This window comes from Oryx dammah, unplaced genomic scaffold (genome assembly GCF_014754425.2).
Source record: "Oryx dammah isolate SB20612 unplaced genomic scaffold, SCBI_Odam_1.1 HiC_scaffold_16, whole genome shotgun sequence".
NCBI classification, from domain to species: Eukaryota; Metazoa; Chordata; class Mammalia; order Artiodactyla; family Bovidae; genus Oryx; species Oryx dammah.
In genome coordinates this window covers 44,769,374-44,785,700 of record NW_024070200.1, presented here as the reverse complement: position 1 = coordinate 44,785,700, position 16,327 = coordinate 44,769,374, and the positions used below count along the sequence as shown (strand labels likewise).

The following is a 16,327-nucleotide window of genomic DNA, read 5'->3' as shown; positions in this document are numbered from 1 at the left end:
GTTTTTATTTTTGCCTTTATTTGACCAAATAAAATATTGACAACCTATATCAGTTCCAAATATGCTTTTTCTTTTTGGACAGTTTCCTAGAATTTGAAATCCAAAAATCTGAGATTCTTTTCCACAGTCTACTAATCTACCTCTTTCTTCAACACTGGCCCTTTCTGCTTTCTCTCTTATCTACTGTTTTTCAAGAATAAAAGCCTCTTTTCATTTCCTGCTCCAGCAACTTTACATATGCTGGCTCCAGTATCTGCATTTTATGGCCCATTACCCTCCACCCTTGTATAATTCACTTCCTCTAAGCAATCAGGTCTCAAAAAGAGACTCTCAGTACAGAGGACTTCCCTGTGTTGGCATTATCTACCCCGCTGACAAAATGTTAATGTCATATAATTTGATTACATACTTGTCTATTGTTTGTCCCTCTAGATTAGAAGAACCATGAGGGTAAGTTCTGTGCTAGTTTATTTTTTTAACTTATTCATTTGGCTGTGTTGGGTCTTAGTTGCAGCCTGCAGGATCTTCATTGCGCCATGTGGGATCTTTTGTTGCAATGCACAGAGTCTCTAGTTGTGGAACTGGGTTTCCGGAGAGAAAGCCAGTAGTTGTGGCACGCAGACTTAGTTGCTCCATGGCATGTGGGATCTTAGTTCCCCGACCAGGGATTGAACTCACATCCTCCACATTGCAAGGTGGACTCAACCACTAGACTACCAGGGAAGTCCCTCTGTGTTAGTTTAATTCACAATTGTTAAGCTCCTTGCCCATACCAAGGTATAAAAAACATTTTGGAGCTGGAGACTTGGGTAGTATAAGGATTTCTGAAGATTTCTTTGAGAAATCTATGCTGGGAGCCTAATCCTCAGTCTGCTGTAACAGAAAAAGAAGAGACAAGGGCTTCGATCTGCTAACCCCCAGTCAAGAGGAAGAAATTTTGGGAATGCCAGCTGAAGAGTTCAATAGGTGTCTCTTGCAGTTGGTTGGTATCTAATTCACACTTGAGATACATAAGAGCTGAGAGCTCAGCTGCAGTGGACTGTGTAAGCAGAGAAGTGTTGCTATATTGGCTCCTAGAACTGGGAAGTTTCTTTAGCAAAGTTCAAGGAGGGTTTCCAACGAACCAGATGTGGACTGCATGCAAGACAGTCAGTGTGAGTTGTCTTAGGAACAAACATACCAAGACAGCTGCTGAGAGGGTGAGTATATATAAATAGGGAGAGGTTGGGACATGTGTAGGTGTCCTAGAATAAGAAAGAGCAGCATTACCAAGTTAGAGGATTGCGAATCTCAAGTGAACTGCACGCAAAGAATTCCAAGGGATTGGGTGGGGGTGGAGCAGAGGGAGGAGATAATGTCTCAGAGAAATCCATCAAAGTGCTCACAATAGATAAAATGTAGCTTTAAATACCTCCTAACCAGATAGCATCAATACCTGCTCCCTAAATTAATGGCAGGAGCTTCCCAGGTGACTCAGTGGTAAAGAATCTTTCTGCCAATACAGGAGATGAGGGTTAATAATTGGGCCGGGAAGATGCCCTGAGGGGAATGGCAACCCATTCCAGTATTCTTGCCTGGAAAATCCCGTGGACAGAGGAGCCCAGCAGGCTATATAGTCCATGGGGTCACGAAGAGTCAGACATGACCAAGCAACTGAGCACACACACACACAAAGTCATGGCAGCACTCTACTCCTCCTCCTCCTCTACTCTTGCCAAAATCTCTTTTTCTGAGTATGTACAGAGAAGGCAGAGAAAGCTGAAGAGTTGCCCTTCCTAACTTGAAGCCCTTCCAGTAGCAGCCAACCACAGTTAGGAGAGAGAAGACACAAATTCACACTGAGATAGACCACTTGGAAAAAATCATATTCTAGGCAAAATCAAAGCACTTTTAAAATACAGTAATAAGCATGGAAGCATTTTGGTTGTATGACAACAAGATGAAAATGCCCATTCATGGTCCTTAATATATTCCTCTAATTCTTTTTAACAAATACAAGTACATACCATTTTTATTTTTTAATTTTGCCTTTATCTCTTTTGCCAGTGGATAAGTGGAATTTATGGTGTTGAACTGATTCTTGATTTGAATAAGGACCATTTATATCAGTGATTCAAATGGAACCTTGATCAAAATTTTGAGGTTAAGTAGTCTCATCTCCTCTATTTTTCCTAATTATTGCCTTGGCATTTATCACAGGATATATTTTTTATGGGGACAGGGCATGAGGGATGATGCCAAGGAAATATAAAATGCTCTAATATATGGGGTTTGGCTTTTATATTCAGTTGTTGGTGATTGGGGAGGTACACACCACTTTTAAAAAGTAAAAGACAAACACAAACCCCACTCTTTTCCTATTGAAAGTGAAAGTGTCAGTCACTTCCAACTCTTTGGGACCCCACAGACGGTAGCCCGCCAGGCTCCTCTGTCCATGGAATTCTTCAGGCAGGAATACTGGAGCGGATTGCCATTTCCTATTCCAGGGCATCTTCCCGACCCAGGGATCGAACCCAGGTCTCCTGCATTGCAGGCAGATTCTTTACCATCTGAGCCACCAGGGAAGCCACTAAATATTTAGACATTGCAGATGTTATACCACCAGCACAGTACTTCCTAAAGCCATGAAGCCAAGTTGTCTTCCCAACACCGCCCATCCAAAGGGGCTGACATCCCGTGGAGAAGAGCAGATAAAGCTGCCACTTACCTGCCAGTCAAACATCTCCGCAGAGAATATGAGGCTCCTCCCCCACAAGTCCTAGAGCAGTCACTCCAGTCTCCCCAGGCGTCCCAGTTGCTATCTTTCTCTTCATCTGAACGAGTGTTTCTTGAGGTCTGGAAAGTGGAAAGCACAATAAATTATAGACAAAACGCTAGAGATATCCCAAAGGCTTTCCTAGTTTTTCTAGACTCTTAGTCTAAGCTGTTCACAAACACTAAAGTTGCCCGAAAGTGCTTTGCTTCAGAATGGTTACATCAAACACACACAATAGTTAGGGTTTAAAAAAATATATTTATTTATTTATTTGTCTGCACTGGGTCTTAATTGCTGGTACACGGGATCTTCGATCTTCACGGGGGCATGTGGACCCTTAGTTGTGGCATGCAGGATCTAGTTCCCTGACTGGGGATTGAACTGGGGCTCACTGCATTGGGAACACAGAGTCTTAGCCACTGGGCCACCAGGAGAGTCCCACACATAAGATAGTTTTATATGGAAACTAGAGGCACATGAATACCTTTCCACTTATGAGGGTTTTATCCAGATGGCTTCCTAGCTCAGATTTAAATGTGATATTTTATCATTTCAACATTTAAACACATTGGCTAAATATTAAAAATAATATTTATTATTATTAATTTTTTATAGCTTACATAGCAGGGTCCTAGCTTGTACCTTGGAGAAGGCAATGGCACCCCACTCCTCTTGCCTGGAAAATCCCATGGATGGAGGAGCCTGGTAGGCTGTGGTACATGGGGTCGCAATGAGTCGGACACAACTGAGTGACTTCACTTTCATGCATTGGAGAAGGAAATGGCAACCCACTCCAGTGTTCTTGCCTGGAGAATCCTAGGGACGGGGGAGCCTGTGGGCTGCCATCTATGGGGTCACACAGAGTCGGACACGACTGAAGCGACTTAGCAGCAGCGGTAGCAGCAGCAGCTTGTACCTGAGGCATTCTCACGTCTGTCTGTCATATAGACTGGTGCAAACTTCAAGGAAACCTTTGTGCATGGGGATTTGTGGAACCTCCTGAGAGAGGGTCCAACACAAGAAGACAAAATAGATAAAGCTTCAGGGTCCAAGAAAATAGAGAATGTTCAATTATGAATACAGTTGGTTTAATTTGTTTTCTAGACTTGCCACCATTGATTTATATCAATATAGTGTGTGTGTGTGTGTGTGTGTGTTAGTTGTTCAGTCATGTCCAACTCTTTGGAACCCCATGGACTGTAGCCCACCAGGCTCCTCTGTCCATGGGATTCTCCAGGCAAGAATACTGGAATGAGTTGCCATTTCCTCCTCTAGGAAATCTCTCTGACCCAGGGATTGAACCCAGGTCTTCTGCATTTCAGGTAGATTCTTTACTATCTGAGCCACCAGGGAAGCCCTTATATCAAGATACGTTAGAGAAAAGAGAACTGGGAGAGTTTAAAATTTTTTAAATATATAGACGGATATAGGCTCAATGGTAAACAATCCATCTGCCAGTGCAAGAGATGTAAGAGACATGGGTTCAATCCTTCGGTCAGGAAGATCCCCTGGAGAAGGAAACGGCAACCCACTCCAGTATTCTTGCTTGGGAAATCCCATGGATACAGGCACCAGGTGGGCTACAGCCCATGGAGTTGCAAAGAGTCAGATACAACTGAGTGGCTGAGCATACATACACACAGAAATGAAAAGAAATCATGTGTATTACTTAAATAAAATCACAAAACTTTACAAAGAGAACTAAAGCAGACTCAAAGAAATGGAGAAACATACCATAGTCCTAAACAGCTGGACTCAATACTGCAAAATGTTAATTCTCTCCAAATTCATCTATAAATTTATAACTCCAATCAAAATCCCAAAAGGAGGTTTTCTGGACCTTAACAAATGATTCTAAAGTTCAACCAGTGGAGTAAGTATCTACAAGAGCCAAGAAAAAACTGTAAAAGATGGGAAATTAGAAGGAAATTGCCTCAATTAAAAGAGTATAGAACTGGCATAGCAATAAGCATTCATATCTATTAAGTTTTCTTAAAAAGCCCAGAAACAGACCCAAATAAAGAACATAGTCTAGAACCACAAGCCAGTGTGACGAATGGTTTAAAAGAAAACCATAGATAACTTCTTCACAAGATACACCAAAATTAATTCAGATATATTCCAGAAATCAATATTTTAAATGTGGAAACTGTAAAATAGTAAAAAAAAGTTATAGACTAAAAGTCACACAGACTTGATGTAACAAAGACCGTCCTAGATATATCAACCAAGGTAGAAATCCTAAAGGAAAAGACTAACAGATTTAATTACATTAAAATGGAAACACATAGCATTTTCTATCTCACCTGTAGATAAAGGGATAAATATGTGAATATCCAGGTTTCCTAGGTGGCTCAGTGGTAAAGAACTCGCTTGCGAATCCAGGAGACATAAGAGACGCAGGTTCGATCCCTGGCTTAGAAATATCCCCTGGAGTAGGAAATGGCAACTCACTCCAACAGTCTTGCCTGGCAAATCCCATAGACAGAGCCTTGCAGGCTATAGTCCATGCAGTTGCAAAGAGTCAGACATGATTTAGTGACTAAACACCACCAACAAATGTGAATATCCACACGAAAATGCAGCAATAAAAGCACAAGCATGTGGGCTGGAAGAAAACCACCAAGATGCCTCTAAGGATGGAGGGAGCAAGGCGAGGAGTGAAGGCCGTTGGAGTGCCAAAAATAGGAGTGCCAAAGGAACAGTTTATTTTCCTCCCTCCCCCCATAAAAGATCTGACACAAACATGACAAAACATTTAATCTGATGAAGCCAGGTGGTACTAGAATGGATGTTAGTTTTCTCCGAACTTCTATGGATTTGACATTTCTTTTTAAAAATTGGGGGTTAAAGGCAATCATTGAACATCCATAGAAGTTTGGAGAAAACAAACACCCATTCTAGTACCACCTGGCTTCATCAAATTGAATGTTTTGTCATGTTTGTGTCAGATCTTTTATGGGAGGAGTGCCCAGAGAAAAGAGTCAGAAGTTAATTAAAATGTTAGCAGCCGCTACCTCTAAGCGGAAGGATGCTGAGCAATTTTACTTCTTTTTTATTTGTGTCTCTGCATTTTGTAAAGTTCTTTTGTAAAGCCAACACTTTAATATTTTAATCAAAAACAAGCAAGCAAACAAACAAAACCACATCGTGTTGACATACAGAAAAGCTGAAGTCAGACAGGACTTCATAGGTGAGTCCTATGTTAGAGACCAGGAGAGTTTATGCAGGAAACCCTGACATCTAATAAACTGAAGCAAGGGACTCCACTAGATATTACACAGATTTCCTTAAGCCTTTAGGCCAAGTTACCTCATCCAACCAAAAATAAAAAATAAAAAAGTAAGAGCGGGATCTGCAGAAAGGACCTTCAAATGTGAAATGAAGAAATAATGGCTCCTAGCAAGGAGGAGGTTTTCCAATAATTTTCACCCATGTCTCACCGGTCAGTCGGTTTCCTGGCTTCTTACCAAGTCACCTATTTATAGCACAGTAAGCAGCCCTACTAGAGGCAATATTTCAGCAAAAGTCAAGTGAAAGGAAAGAATAAATATCTGGCAACTGATCAAGTCTGTCATCAGGGATAAGGGCTAATTAAACCCATATTATTTACTGTTCTAATTAGACCACTGTTCAGTTCAATTTTTTACACCAAATGTCACCACACAGAACAGTGTCCTGTCTATAATATAATATAAAATAAAGTTTTAATTCATAAAAAATACAATAAGCAGTTTAATACATTCATCTGGGCTTTTAGGTCGGTAAGTTCAAATCATTTTAGGTAAACATTTAAAATACACACAGCTGAAATTGATTTTTCATTTTGTCACTTGATATACTGATAGGTTGAATGTGAAAAGTTGAAAAACATCATCATATATATTTTAAAGTGAAAGTCGAGAGTTCACTGCAATATTGTTTTAATTTGTTTTTATTCCCACTGTCCCATCTGTTCAGTTTAGAGTTTCTTTCCATAACTTCTCCACCTACACTTACCAAAAAAAGTATCTTGATTCTAAAATAACTAAAATAGGCAAGTTATAAAGGCAGGTCTTTGGTCTCTCTGATTGAATCAATAAGACATTTTTTTCCCCCTAAGAAAACAGAAAATGACATCTCAAAGGGGTCCTCGAGTTTGTCTCCTCTCTCTGGCCATGAAGACAGTCAGATTTTGCTTTGAAATGCCACTGCTATTTCCTACCAGCCAATCTTCCTGCCCATCTCATCTATCCTCTTTTCCTAAGAGTAGCAATGACATCCCATTTTATACCCACTTTTCATCTCTTCCATTTGATGCCAACAGCATGATGATAATGATGATAACACAAACATTTAGAAAAACAAAACCTCTTTTGGAGCTGAACAAAGTGCCACAGGGTCATTTCTGAACATTTATATTTGTGTGTATTCTTCCTTATAGTGAAAGAGAACTTGCTTCCCTGGAACTTTCAGCCTTCAAGAGCAGTGGATGATGAGTCTCCATCCTCTGCTACAGAAGAACTCTTCTTGAGATTTCTCAAACCAGCTGGTACCCTCAATTGTCCCAGCTGTCTCGGTAATGTTTCCTCTCTGCGCCAGAGGGATGGTATGGGGAGGGAGATGGGAGGGGGGTTCAGGATGGGGAACACGTGTACACCCGTGGCGGATTCATGTTGATGTGTGGCAGAACCAATACAATATTGTAAAGTAATTAGCCTCCAATTAAATAAATTTAAATAAAAAATAATAAAATAAAAATAAAAACCTTAAATGTAGCATCCAGAATATAACATTGCTATCTGAGAACAATACAGACCACACAGTGTCCCTATTCTCCAGGTTTCTTTTGATGAAATCTAAGTTTCCATCTCCCTTTATTCCCTTCCTTTCCCTTCCTCCCTTCCTTCCTCCTTCCCTCCCTTCCTTTCTTTCCCCTTTCTTCTTACCTTTTCCAGTCACATCATTTATTGGATTTCATTATTGAGGCAGTATCGCATAATGGTTAAAAGTTGTATGACTCTGGTTAAGAGTCATAGCCTTCTTAGCCTTTCTAAAACTCATTGAAAAATAGAGATAACTTTACTCCAACAGTATTTAAATAAAATATCATCTATATAGACTGTATCACACAGCATCTCAGTAAAGATTGAGCATCTCAATCTCTCTCTCACTCAATGTCACTCAGTTGTGTCCTATTCTTTGTGACCCCAAGGACTGTAGTCTGCCAGGCTCCTCTGTCCTTGGGATTCTCCAGACAATAATAGTGAAGTGGGTAGCCATTCCCTTCTCCAGGGGATCTTCCGAAACCAGGGCTTGAACTTGGGTCTCCCTCATTGCAGACAGATTCTTTACTCTCTGAACCACCAGGCAAGCCAGAATGTCTCAATAAGTATAAGCTAGCTATTGTTCTTCAAAATAATGTCTTTTTTTCTCCAAACAATGACAGGAGAGCCAGCTCTCTCCCATCTTAACTTAGGCAAGACTTAACATTAATCGCTACTGAATTTCCTCTTGTTGGTTTTGGCCCAGAATACCAGCCTGCTGATATCTGTTTGAACCCTGATCCTGTCACCTCTTTGACAAGTCACTTTGCTCAGCTTTGCAGTTTCCATGCTCCACCCAAGTCTCTGATAAACATGCTAGACACAGCTCCCTCATCTTACAGAATTCCACATGCGAATTTCTGCTTTTTTACAATAGTAAGCAGACCCTAATGCCAAGTAAGCAGCCAACTAATCAAACTTGGAATCTGTGAACACAGTTTAACATTACAATAAAAATATGAAACAAAAACCAATCACCATCATCAAGCATTAGGAGGCAGGAAGATTGGTGGGGAGGGGAAAAGCCAGCCGTCAGGAGGAATTGAATCAGAGATGCTGGGGTGGGGTCTGTATTCTTGGGCTGCATGTTGGTGGTGAGTCTCCTGAGAGAAGAGGTATTTAGCAGCCCCACTTTGGTCAGCTCCAGCTCTGAAATCTAGTGACAATAAAGTATGTTTGACCTGAGGGTCACCCTGAAGAGGCAACTTCTGTTTGTAAGTTGGGTACCACTATTCCCCATTCCTTCTTCTCAGACATCCCCATGAACTGTCTGAAAAGTGATTAAGTGATTAATTAAATCCTTGTTATTAACATTTTATAAGGTAAGTTGTTATCTGAATCCTTTGTTGTTGTTGTTGTTGTTGTTGTTGTTGTTTTTCAGTCACTAAGTCATGTTTGACTCTTTGAGACTCCATGGAATGCAGCATGCCAGGCTTCCCTGTCCTTCACTGTCTCCCAGAGCTTGGTCAAGTTCATGTCCATTGAGTCAACGATGCCATATGCTAACCATCTCATCCTCTGCCACCCTCTTCTCCTCTTGCCTACAATCTTTCCCAGCATCAGGGTCTTTTCAAATGAGTCAGCTCTTCACATCAGGTAGCCAAAGTATTGGAGTTTCAGCTTCAGCATCAGTCCTTCCAATGAATATTCAGGGTTGATTTTCTTTAGGATTGATTGGTTTGATATCTTTGCAGTCCAAGGGTCTCTCAAGAGTCTTCTTCTTGAGCAACAGAATCTGCAACATCAATTCTTTGGCATTCAGCCTTCTTTATGGACCAACTCTCATATCCACACATGAACCCTATCCATAGACTTTACCCCTAAGTCTGAGTCAACCAACATCATGTCACTCAGCGACTCCGTTCTGGGTCAGACTCTGAAATGTGCACAAAGAAAAAGCTGAAGAATCTGGTCCTGCACAAAGCAGCTACCATGTTTGTACAGAGTGAGCATCCTTGTCATAGTTGGTGTTGCCATTTTAATTGCTAAGTTGTGTCCACCTCTTTGCAACCCCATGGACTGTAGCCCAAGAGGCTCCTCTGTCCATGGGATTCTCCAGGCAAGAATACTAGAGTGGGTTGCCATTTTCTTTTCCAGGGGATCTTCCCAGGTCAAGGACTGAACCCATGTCTCCCACATTGGCACGTGGATTCTTTACCACTGAGTCACAAGGGAGGCCCATCCTTGCCAATACCTTTCCTATATTGCTTCTAACATTCTCAACAAACCCTTGAGGTGAATATTACCAATCCTCATTTTATAGATGTACAACTGCAGCTTCCAGAACCATATGCTCAAAATGTGGGGGAGCCCGCGCAGAACTCCTTCCTGCCTGACCCAGATGAAGCCTGCTTCTATTCCCAGATGCTCCTCCCCCTCTCTAAGTTGTAAGCCTATTAAAAAAACAGAGACATCACTTTGCAGACAAAGATCCACATAGTCAAAGCTATGGTTTTTCTAGTAGTCCTGTACAGATGTGAGAGTTGGACCATAAAAAAGGCTGTGTCGAAGAATAGATGCTTTCAAATTGTGGTGCTGGAGAAGACTCTTGAGAGTCCCTTGAACTATAAGAAGATCAGACCAGCCAACCTAAAGGAAATCAACCCTGAATATTCACTGGAAGGACTGATGCTTAAGCTGAAGCTCCAATACTTCGGCCACCTGATTTGAAGAACTGACTCACTGGAAAAGGTCCTGATGCTGGGAAAAATTGAAAGCAAAAGAGGGTGAGATGGTTAGGTGGCATCACTGACTTAATGGACATGAATCTGAGCAAACTGCAGGAAATAGTGAAGGACAGGGAATCCTGGTGTGCTGCAGTCCATGGGGTCACAAGGAGTCAGACACAACTTAGCAACTGAACAACAACAACATGTTGCAAGTAGAGCTCCACTTACGTTTTTCCAAAATATTTGATTTTATCTAAATTATTCCATGAGGAAAGCCTGCCTTCTTTAACTTTTTATTTTGTATTGGAGTATAGCTGATTAACAATGTTGTGATAGTTTAAGGTGGACAGCAAAGGAACTCAGCTATACATATACATGTATCCGTTCTCCCCTGAACTCCCCTCCCATCCAGGCTGCCATATAACACAGAGCAGAGTTCCCTGTGCTATAGAGTAGGTCCTTGCTGGTTATCCATTTTAAATACAGCAGTGTGTACATGTCCATCCCAAACACCCTAACGATCCTTTCTCCCCATTCCTTCCCCCAGCAACCATAAGTTTGTTCTCTAGGTCTGTGAGTCTCTTTCTGTTTTAAAGTTCATTTGTAGCATTTCTTAGGAATATTCTTGACCAATGTTCACAGCCAAGATGCATTTGTTAATTCTCTCATACACACATATACAAAGGGGCTTGCAATGTTCAAGGTTCAGTGAAGATGAGGATCAGGTCCTCAAGACAGTGAGCAGCAGGTGAGGTCAGAGTCAGCCGTCGGTCACTGAGAGCCATAGACACAAGGGACCAGAGCAAGTAGATGCTGAAACGGAAACAATTTCCACCTTGGTTACTTTCCAGTTTGTTGTCCAGTCACTCAGTCGTGTCTGAGTCTTTGCAGCCCCATGGAATGTAACCTGCCAAGCTCCTCTGTCCATGGAATTCCCCAGGCAAGAATACTGCAGTGGGTTGCCATTTCCTTCTCCAGGGAATACACTAATTCTGCTGGGAGCACTGGGCTAACCCTCGAATGTCACCATCAACTTCTCCGATGTAGTGGGATTGCAAGTGTGTTCTTATTTTTGACTCAAATCTATTTTCTAATTATAACGGAATTACAACACTTTCTATTTTCTTCCTTTTGCTTATTTATATCTTCCAGTTTTATACAATGAACATGTATACTTTACGCAATAAAACACCCAATAAAAGTTCTTTTTCTTAAGGGGGAATAAAAACACCAAAGGACAACATGTGAAAACACATCCAGAGATGCAACATGTTGTACTGTTTGGTTAAAACTATCAAGCTTCAAGATCTTTTAGGAAATCCTATTTTCCTAACTAAAGTTTTACCTAGGGAATATTCTGGAAGAAAAATTTTAAAAAATACATTGTTTCCTCATTATATAATAGGACCAGTTAAAGCCAAGAATATTGTAGGAATAAGTGTGCTTACAATCTCATAAAGGCTTGAGGACTTCTTGCCTTCCTTGCATCCCCATGCATAAATCAAATCATAAAATATTTCCCTGACAAGTTCTTAAATCTGTGACTTACAATGAATAGTACAGTTCAACTAGTCTTACAAAAACGTTAGTAATTAAACACAGATTTCACATATAAGGTCACTTATTGCAAATGCTACATTAACAACTCCGTATTAAAAACAACTCAAAATAAAATAGGTTCCACTGGGATATAAGTGCCCAGACATCAAGTAAATGTTCATTCCTGTGTTACCACAAAGGTTATTTTAGGAGATGACAAACTGCTCAGATTTTTGTTAACAGTAAATACAGTTTTCCAGGTCAATACTACCTTAAGATCTTTAACAACAATTTCTTAATATGAATTGGGTAAATGTCACTCAAGCTGTCACAGTGATTCAATAGTTCAGTTCAGCTAGAATACCTAAAATACCAACATATTGAAAGCTGTATGCTAGGCATATGCCTCTGTCTTCTTGGTTCATTCTACACTCCACTGCTCCACTCCAGTGGTCAGTGACCACTAGGATTTGGTCCCCCCTTTCCTAACCAAATGGCAATCCACTCCAGTATTCTTGCCTGGAAAATCCCATGGATGGAGGAGCCTGGTAGGCTATAGTCCATGTGGTCGCAAAGAGTTGGAATCAACTGAGCGACTTCACTTCCACTTTCACTTTCCTAACCAATGTGTTACCTATTATTTTGTCGTTGTTCTTCAGTTGCCAAGTTGTGTCCGACTCTTTGCTACCGCATAGACTAGCTCTCCAGGCTCCTCTGTCCATGGAATTTCCCAGGCAAGAATACTGGAATGGGTTTCCATCTCCTTCTCCAGGGGATCTTCCCAATTCAGGGACTGAACTCATGTCTCCTGCATTGGTAGGTAGATTCTTTACCACTGCACCACTAGGGAAGCCCACCTACCTTCTGAAAACTGAAAACCCTTCACTGATCCCTCAGAACACCTGTTCTGTACCTCCAGACTCTCCATGACCTGCTCTGTCTCATCCTTCAGCTCTAGTTCCTGCAGATCAGACTCATACCACATCCCATATTCCAAGCACACCATATTTCCCATGATTGCCCAAACACATACATCAAGTCCTGCTTACTTTTGCAAACCCCCCCAAAAACACCCAGACACTCCTCTTGGAGCAGCTCTGTTTGCAGGTGACCAGTGAGTGAAGATCTAGGACCAACCAGCGCTCTTTCCCTAAAGCTGAGGTCAGTATAGTTTGGGAGAGCTTCTGAGCAAGCCTCTTGCTTCTTGATTTTTCCTGCCATCCTATCACTACCTAGGAGGCTGGCCCCAGGTCTGGAATTCCTCATCTCACTGAGTCTCCTTCCCTAGTTAGCCAGGCATAGACTGACCTGGTTATGTACTCCAGTCAACTTCCTTGTATAGAGGTTGATGCAGCCTATTGTTCCAGTCAATCCTAAAGGAAATCAACCCTGAATATTCCTTGAAGGAACTATGCTGAAGCTGAAACTCCAATACTTTGGCCACTGATGCGAAGACCTGACTCAGTGGAAAAGACCCTGATGTTTGGAGAGATGGAGGGCAAGAGGAGAAGTGGGCGACAGAGGATGAGAAGGTTGGATGGCATCACTGACTCAATGGACATGAGTTTGAGCAAACTCTTGAGACAGTGAAGGACAGAGAAGGACAGGGAAGCCTGGCATGCTGTAGTCCATGGGGTCACAAAGAGTAGGACACGACTGAGCGACTGAACAACAACAATTATTCTGGTAAAAGAAAAAAATCTCCAACAAATGCCATGAAGAGGTCCCAAACCATGGCAACCATAGCTTCTCTGTGTCAGGATGAAGGAAAACTAACTAAACCCTTCCAGACTTCTGAGAGTGAGGCAGGCCTTTCATAGACAGCAACTTAGTCCAGCATGTCAGGTGGGAGAACTAGGTCCCAGCGGGAAAGAGGGCAGATTCAGATGGGGATAATTTGAGGACGATTTATTTTTTATACATATTTTATTTTTAAAACTGATTTATTTGGCTGCCTGGTCTTAGTTGCAGCATGTGGGATATAGTTCCCTGTTGTTTTGTTGTTTAGTTGCTAAGCTGTGTCCAACTCTTTGTGACCCCATAGACTGTAGCCTGCCAGGATCCTCTGTCTATGGGATTTCCCAGGCAAGAACAGTGGAGCAGGTTGCCATTCCCTTCTCCAGGGGATCTTCCTGACCCAAGGATCGAACCCGTGTCTCCTGCATGACCAGGGATTAAACCCGGGTCCCCTGCATCAGCAACATGGAGTTTTAGCCAGTGGGCCACCAGGGAAGTCCCTTGAGGAGCATTTTAAAAACACACTTTGCATACAGCATAAATTAACACAACATTATATATCAGCTGTACTCCAATCAATAAAAGAAAAGCTTACACACACTCTACTCAGATGAGACAAGGTACAGGGAAACCTCAGGGCTGGTACAGTGCCCCTAAGACAGTCCACATTATCTGCCTGGGCCATGCTTGCAAGATGGGGTAAAGGCAGGCAGGGGCTACATGTAAAGGGGCTGGTGGATATAAACTAAGGCCTTTGCTCAAGAATTACAAAGGACTTCCCTGGCAGTCCACTGATTGAGACTTCACCTTCCCGTGCAGGAGGATGCAGGTTCAATTCCCGGTGAGGGAACTAAGATACCACATGCCTCATGGCCCAAAAACCAAAACATAAAACAGAAGCAATGCTGTAACAAATTCAATAAAGGCTTTAAAAATGGTCCTCATTATAAAAAAAAAAAAATCTTGGAAAAAAGAAAAGAATTACAGCCCACAGCAACCTCATAAAGTGAGAGCTGGGCAAACAAACACACTTCTCTCCTCCCTCGAGCCACTCCTCTGCAGTGCTCACTACTGGCCAAACCCAACTGGGAGCCAGGGGCTGAAGAGACCACTGATGCAGTCCGCACAGGTCAGCCTCCCGGGGTGAGCGGGGTATGCAGCACAGGGTGGGGAGCAGTGAAGAGTGGATCTGGAGGACCACGGGAAGCTTTCCAGCCCAGTAATTTATTGACTCACTGGAATATTTTTAAGCAGAGGCGTGACTTCAGTAAATTGTATTTTGGAAAAATTACTCTGGCAGGAGTGTGGGGAAGGACTGAAGGAGGAGAGCTTAAGTGCAGAGCTGGAAGGGCCACTGCATAGGGCAGACAAGAAGCAAGAGCCCAGGCTAGACACTGCCAGTGTCTGAAAGAGGAGGGCATAGACGTGAAGGGCTTTGTTGTCTGTTCCGTGTTTTTCATTGAGACAGAATTGACGTGTTAACGTTACATTACATTAGTTTCAGGTGTACAACATTGTTGTCATTGTTCAGTTGCTCAGTTGTGTCTGACTGTTTGTGATCCCATGGACTGCAGCATGCCAGGCTTCCCTGTCCTCCACTTGCTTGCTGCAGCTTGCTTAAGTTCAAGTTCATTGAGTTAGTGATGCCATCTAACCATCTCATCCTCTGCCGCCCCATCTCCTTTTGCCTTCAATCTTTCTCAGCACCAGGGTCTCTTCCAATGAGTCAGCTCTTTGTATTAGGCAGACAAGTATTGGAGCTTCAAATTCAGCATAGTACAACATCAGTTCAGTCACTCAGTAGTGTCTGACTCTTTGTGACCCCATGAACCGCAGCACGCCAGGCCTCCTTGTCCATCACCAACTCCCGGAGTTTACCCAAACTCATGTCCATTGAGTCGGTGATGCCATCTAACCATCTCATCCTCTGTCGTCCCCTTCTCCTCCTGCCTCCAATCTTTCCAATGATTTGTTATTTGCACTCATTGAGAAATGATCACCATAATAAGTCTAGTTAACATCATAACCATACATAGTTATAATTTTTTTTCTATGTGAGAAAAACTTTTTTCTTAATTTAATTAATTTAGTTATTTTTGGCTCCACTGGGTCTTCACTGCTGCGTGTGGGCTTTCTCTAGTTGCAGAGAGAAGGCATTACTCTTCATTTTGGCGTGCAGGCTTTTCTCTTGTTGTAGAGCACAGGCTCCAGGGAACATGAGCTCCAGTACTTGGCGGCACATGGGTTTAGCTGCACCACTGCACCTGAAATCTTCCTAGACCAGGAATCGAACCCATGTCCCCTGCATTGGCAGGTGGATTCTTAACCACTGGACCATCAGGGAAGTCCAGGAATACTTTTAAGATCTATTCTTTCAGACATGAAGTTTTAGGGGGCTAGAATGGTGAAGGGGATCAAACCTGTGTCTCCTGCATTGGCGGGCAGATATCTTAACCACTGGACCATCAGGGAAGTCCAGGAATACTTTAAGATCTGTGCTTATAGACATGAAGTTTCTTATAGATATAAAGAGCTAGAACCAGCAGGACCTGATAGTTGACCAGATGCAGGGAGAAAGGAGACCCTAGGATGACTCTTGGGCTTCCAGATGAAATGACTTGTGGGAGATGCTCACCTCATTCAGCTTCAAAAGCATCGTCAATGCCATCCCTGAGGTGAGATGCTCAGTGGCCTTGGGTACTGAATTCAAGCAGTACCTAGATTACAGCTAAGATAAAGAGAGCAAACTGGGGTCCCAGGAGGAATCTGGCCTGTGGGTCTGATTCATCCAACTATAATCGTGTAGCTTACCACCAAAAAAA

The 16,327-nt window shown here is 42.3% G+C and overlaps 1 protein-coding gene across 1 annotated transcript in view; it reads right to left on the bottom strand.

Annotated features, from left to right (window-relative positions):
- The window catches only part of ADAMTSL3 (ADAMTS like 3), a 226,946-nt gene that overhangs the window by 107,574 nt on the left and 103,045 nt on the right, over window positions 1-16,327 (bottom strand). Inside the window, exon 3 of the mRNA XM_040257464.1 lies at window positions 2,708-2,835. Within this exon, the coding sequence (XP_040113398.1) occupies window positions 2,708-2,835 (128 nt within the window). The remainder of the gene's footprint in view (window positions 1-2,707; window positions 2,836-16,327) is intronic.